We start from the raw sequence: 6,162 nt of genomic DNA on the forward strand, positions 1-6,162 counted from the left end.
AGGGTTGTTTTTATCATCTTTTCATGTTAGAAATTGTGAAAGAAAATCTTGACTTTCACTTGCCTAAGCATAAAAATTTGATGAAATTGTTGAATTTCCTGTCATGTAAATTGTTGTTAGTTGTTGAGTGATGTGAGTTGAGAGTTGGATGCTGATGTGTGCAAAAGATGGGGCAAAATACATGCTTAAAATCATTAAAACGAGGACCCAAAAAACATGCCCATAACCTGTTTGTGAAAATGCTTTCTGAAAATCTGAACCGACTCAGCGCGATCGCGCTGGTACACTGCGCGAACGCGCTGGAAAGATGAATAAAAATTGCGCGAACGCGCCCTTTTGTTACACGATCGCGCTGAAGAAAATAACTGAAATGGCGCGGACGCGTCCCTTTGTTGCGCGATCGCGTTGAAGGAAAATAGGCAGTGCACAAACAGAATGCTCGCACAGTGCTGCTCAAAACTTTGGTGGCCAATTTCCTTGACCTAATTGCCTCATTATACATCATTTTAGGTGTTCATATGTATTGCGTTTGTTTTGTAGGTACTTAAGCTTGAAAAATGGCTTCATCATCCAATGTTACCCAAGTGCCCTTGATTGAATACTACGATACCACCACCTTTCAGTCAGCAAAATGTTCGAAGCTCTATGATAGACTGCTGGGAAAGAGCTTCATCGAAGAAAGGGGCATCGTAATAGAAAATTTGGAGGAAAAGATGCCCGAGTTCTATGGAAGGCTGGTAACAAGCAGATGGATACGCTTTGCGGATGAACCAATCAAGGCCAATTATACCCTTGTGCGGGAATTGTACGCAAATGCTGCAGAGGCAGACATTACAAATCGGGCAATTGTCAAAGTTAGAGGCGTAGATGTCCTGTGCAATGCTTCTCGAATCAATGCCTACTACAATCTGCAGGATGGTGACAACAGTGAGATGGCACAGAGGTACGAACAAATGAAGCAACAATAGTTTGTGACCCACCTTCACGGTGGGAAGCAACCAAAGTGGTTGACCACAATGCAAAGGAAGATTGACTCCACAGAATTCACTGCTGAGGCCAAAACTTGGTTAGATATTGTGACATCCAGGGTGCTGCCTTCTAAACATGATTCAGAGGTGCCCCTTGAGAGGGCTAAATTAATTTGTGCTGTGATGGAAGGATTGCCTGTTGAATTGGGGAGGCTCATTATGCGAGAAATACAGGAGGTGGTGCTTGAAAGGACTAAGAGTCTATTCTTCCCGTCGTTGATTACTTATTTGTGCTCCACTGATGGAGTGCCCACAAGGCCAGGTGACAAAGAAAAGGGGCCCGGTGGACCGATTCATCCATTGAAGAAGAGAGGGCCCGGTAATGTGCAGAAGAAAAGGAGGATTGATGTAGCAGCCCCGTCATTTGGGCAGTTCACCTTTACTGCATCAGATTCGACTGGTGGAGCATCTGCTCCTCCTACGGCTATACCACTCTTGCCACCACTGCAAGAAGCCGCCAGGCCTTTTCAGTATATCTCCACCCAGGTCCATGAGGTGGACAATCGGATTCAGCAGCTAGTGGCTAGTCTCCCGTCGGGCCCATGTGGAGAGGGCACATCTACAGCTCCTTCTGGTCCTGGTGGTCCGACATTAGCAAGTGTGGTGGAGGAACTGAAGCATATAAAGGAAAAGCAGGGTAAGATGGAGAGGAGGCAGAAAAAGGCAAGAGAGCACGCCAAAAAGCAAAGCAAGTTTTTGAACAACATGATGAGCATTCTGAGGAGTGTATGCGGAGCACAGCATGGAGGTCTTTGATCCGCGCTTCAGAAAAGAAGCACGGATATCTGAGACGTTCCCTAATAGGCGTCCCAATAAACTTGCGACCTAAGTTGATTTCGTTACCTCAAGTAGAAAAATCTTTTGGGAATCTTGTAATTGAAGCCCCTGCAAAATTTGTACCCGGAGAGAACAACATGGAGTTGAAGACTTTTGTAACGTTGATTCGCGATACGGTGAAGCAAACTATAAGCGCGTGTGACAAGACTTCACCGGACGACGTAGTGGCTGCAGTGGCAAATTTATATAATGGAAGTTTCATATCACCAGAATGGGGAGGAAGTGATGAAGTTGACATGTACACAAGTTCAAGTTTGTGTAGGTTTCCTATACAAGAAGCTGATTTTGGTTGGGGAAAACCATGTTTGATGCATTTTGGGTCAAGGCATAATCAGTGTTGCTGGTTGTATGATGCAAAATGTGGCAATGGGATTTGTGTGCAAGTGGACTTGAAGGAAGCTAATGTGCAATTATTTGAATGTGACGATGATATCAAGGCTTTCTTTGAGTTTTAGCTTCTAAGTGTTCTTTGTTTTTAAATTTGTGTTGCTTTTTGTTTTTGACGTTGGTCCAAAAAAAAAAGGCATTTGAAATTGAGCATGTATTTGCAGCACAATAAAAAAGTTTTTCTTGTTATTAGTAATTTTTTGTTAGCAGAAATTGTGATTTCATCGATTTTGTATTAGCAGCATAGTGTGTGTCCTTTACTTATATAGTAGATGATTTAGTGTATAGAGTTTAGATTATACACGGAATATTAAATAATCGGTTTTTATAAATATAAAATTTATGTTCACAATCTAAGATGGAAATTGGACAAAGCCATCGGTATGATTGTAGCACAAGATTAAATATAATGTATCTTCATTATGGGAACGGTATAGTTCCGTCTTCTTGTGATAGTACATTTTGTATGTATTGAATGGGCCAGGTAGAGATAAGTGTTTTTGTACTGAATATATAAAACAACCTCTCCAGCTCATTAAATGTATTTATACTGTTAATATTGATATGATTATTATGATCAATGTGATTTGTTCATTATTTTGATTTATTAAAAGATACGACTCAATTGCGGGTCTATGTATTCCTGGTAAATTGGATAATGGCAAAATACATTTGCGAAATAACAATTAGTTGATAGAATCCCTGTCTCGACTTTGAGATTGATGATACCCCTTTATAAATGCTTATTAGTCTCATGTGAAAACCCTGCAGGTGGATTTTGTATCCGTCACATGATATAAGTTAAGCGGAAATATAAAGGATTCAATTAGTCAATGAATTAAATTGTCAGTAATTTAATTTAGATTGGTATCTGTAATCTTAACATGGACCGTTAGATAAGTTTTAACGTATGATTTCGAAATTGAAATGAGGAGTGCAATTGCGAATTTTTTTGTGAAATAATTCGTAATTTATTATGGTAGGATTAATTCAGATATTTTGAATTTATTTCATAAGAGGAAGCCTCATTAATCAAATTTTGTGGTCCCTGCTATGCCCGAATAATAAAGAATTAAATGGAATTCGATTTCTTGGTGGAAAAGAAAGACCTAGCAGGTTTGGGAAAAGGGTTTAAACCCTAAAACCTGTTGTTATAAAAATGGTCTTATTCCATAGGGAGGCTCGAGTTTTACAAGTTTCTACACTTTTTCCATAGAAATTCGCCCACACGAATTTCACATATTTTGGTATTATTCGGATTACACAGTAGAAGATAGTGGAACTGGAGGATGAACGCGTGGACGGTTTTTGCTCGTGCTTGAAGGCTAGATTCGAGGTTGCATTCACTATTCAAGAGATAAGTATCAATTTTATGTTTGATTAATATCTTGATTATGTGTTGTCTATATTAAATGCAAGTCCGATCCTGGCTATTTGCTTCTGCTGTTTATGCATGTATTCCATCACCTGACCCCATTGGGTCAACATTTATTGGATCTATTATCTAGTTTTAGCTAGCCCTCAAACATTAGTACTCCCTCTGTCCCATATTAGTTGTCCAATTACTATAATTATATGTGTCATACCCCATTTTAACCGGGTTGACTTAGAAGTACGACATATTGGAGATTCCTGTTTTGTTTGTTGTTAAGGAGTCGCCACCTAATTATTTATGGTGAATTAGGACACCTAAAGTTTAAAGTTATGTTTAAAGTTAGCTCTGTTTAAGGTCTGCGAAACTTAAGATTCTAGGTAAGGGTTCAATTAGTCTAAAGGAAAGGTATTAGGCATCCTTTAAGACCCATTAACAATGGTTAACCGACCGGACTTATAATTTGTTAGGCTTAAGTGTAAATATAGTATTTTAAATATTTTAAAAAAATATCTTGAAAGTATTGCTAAGGCCTTAAATAGTAATGTTATTCACAAAATAAGATTTGTAGAAAATAGGACGATTTGCCTATGAATAATAGCCTTTTAAACGATAATTTGACAAAAGTGATCTTTAAGTAAAAAGCGATATTATATGAATATGATGGTATAGAAATGCCTGGACTTATGTTCTTAAATATGATGAAAAGGCCATGAATTTCTTTCTGTTTTTTTTTATCGGCTAAAATATGTATAATTGGGTAAATCCTAAAAATGTTTATAAAATACAATTGGTTTCGTATTTTGTGTGTTAGTGACATTTTGAAATTCCTAAGACGGTAATAATGAGAAATGATTCCTTTAACCCAAAATATATAGGCATACTATTTGAAAATCAATTATTCAAATAAATATTATAGATACCATAAATAATTTAGAAAATAGAAGTGAATGTGATTTATGGAATCAACTACCCATTACTAAACTAAAACCCTTAATGTCACTAAAGTTTATCTAAATTAACAAACAAGAAAAAATGTTAGTCATACAATACACATTAAATGCATACAAAAATAAAAATAGAGGAGTAGGTATGATGTAAATGGGCTCAGTCCATTTTCCAAAGAAAACTGATGTGGTCTGTTGCGGCTGTTCACTGTTGGGCTTCGGCCCAGATTTCTTTTTTTTTTTTGTATTGCTGCGGACAGATCTGGATAGAGGGAGGAGTGATGTTTCGTTGGGCCTTGGCCCAACACCGAATGTGGGAGAAGACGACGAGTCACCCGGACTCATATGCGAGGTGTCATGCAAAAAATAAAGATAAAAGAAAAGGATTAGTACCTGCTCGACCAATAAGATTAAACATGTAAAATATAAGTTCAAAATAAATCAGTAGATTATGTACATGTTTTATAAGGAAAGTATCATGACTTAAAAGCTTTGAACAAAGATCTAAATACTTCTACCCTATGAAAATATATAAATCGGTACAGTAACACATAGAAATATGATCCGAGACAGTAACATTTTCATTAAACCTTCATACATGTGATTAAAAGGATGAATAAATTTAAATAACCTATCAAAGTAAATATTCTAAGTCATGATAACATTTTTACTCATCCACGTGATAAATGAAAGGAACAAGGAATAGGATTTCAAGAAAATTTCAGCATGGCAGGTAGCAGAAGAAAAATAAATTAACTTAACTGAAGTAGAATCATAGTCATGCTTAAAACATTCATTATCCGAACACACAAAAATAAAATCATCAACACGGATTTTTCCTAAATAAGCAAAGACGCTAGATACGGAGGGAGTAAATGAACTAAAATAGAGTCGAATTTACCTTTTGTGGGTGCAGTGAACAAAGGCTTTGAGGTCCTCCTCAGATCTACTCCTTTGTTATGAATAAATTTGAAACTTGACTCAAATGAATTTCGAAATCTCTGTCACAGCTAAAGTCTACTGAGACAGAGAGAGTCACTCTAGAAATTAAAGGTTCTTCCCCTTTTAAAATGTGCAGAGAATGTATTTGATATAGTGGTGTTTCAAGATGTTCCACAAAAAATCCCCCCTGCTAAACATTTAATAAAAGTCCTGTCGAAAATTAGGATTTTTGTTCCAGAGAGGAAGAGAGGAGAGCCGTTGAAAAATGTTAAAATTTTGTCCTAAAATTAGGGGGAGACAGAGATAGTAGGGAGGACATTAGGCGTGGGGGACAAGAAGAAATGGAAGGAAGCATGAGTGAAAAGTAGTCAAAAAGGAAGAAACATGAGCCTATTAAAGAAAAAGGGAAAAGAAATCAGGGGAGATGTGTGGCGTGGTGAAATGAAGAAAGAGGAATGCTGCAAAGTTTTCTTTCTTTTTATTTTCTCTTTTTGTTTTTCTTTTGTTTTTCTTTTGGGGTAGATAGCTATTATCAAGAATTTACCCCTTATAAAATAATATTTTGATGAAATAAAAATTATAATACGTTGTTTTAAAATACGAGCTTCAAAATGAGTCCAACATTGATATACTTCCGAGCAATTGCTTA

The 6,162-nt window shown here is 36.8% G+C and overlaps 1 protein-coding gene across 1 annotated transcript; it reads left to right on the forward strand.

Annotated features, from left to right (window-relative positions):
- Positions 1-713: 713 nt before the first annotated feature.
- Positions 714-2,320, forward strand: LOC132601929 (acetyl-CoA-benzylalcohol acetyltransferase-like). Its single transcript, XM_060314976.1, has 3 exons — positions 714-854; positions 1,545-1,776; positions 1,881-2,320. Exons 1-3 carry the CDS (start codon positions 714-716, stop codon positions 2,318-2,320), a joined length of 813 nt encoding a protein of 270 aa, XP_060170959.1.
- The last annotated feature ends 3,842 nt before the right edge of the window (positions 2,321-6,162 follow it).

The sequence above is a fragment of the Lycium barbarum genome, chromosome 7, assembly GCF_019175385.1.
Source record: "Lycium barbarum isolate Lr01 chromosome 7, ASM1917538v2, whole genome shotgun sequence".
Lineage (NCBI taxonomy): Eukaryota > Viridiplantae > Streptophyta > Magnoliopsida > Solanales > Solanaceae > Lycium > Lycium barbarum.

Coding starts and splice junctions, on each gene's coding strand:
- LOC132601929 (XM_060314976.1), top strand. CDS start 714: ATGCCCGAGTTCTATGGAAGGCTGGTAACAAGCAGATGGATACGCTTT. Junction 855..1,544: donor CAAATCGGGCAATTGTCAAA/GTTAGAGGCGTA, acceptor CGGATTCAGCAG/CTAGTGGCTAGTCTCCCGTC. Junction 1,777..1,880: donor ATGCGGAGCACAGCATGGAG/GTCTTTGATCCG, acceptor TACCTCAAGTAG/AAAAATCTTTTGGGAATCTT.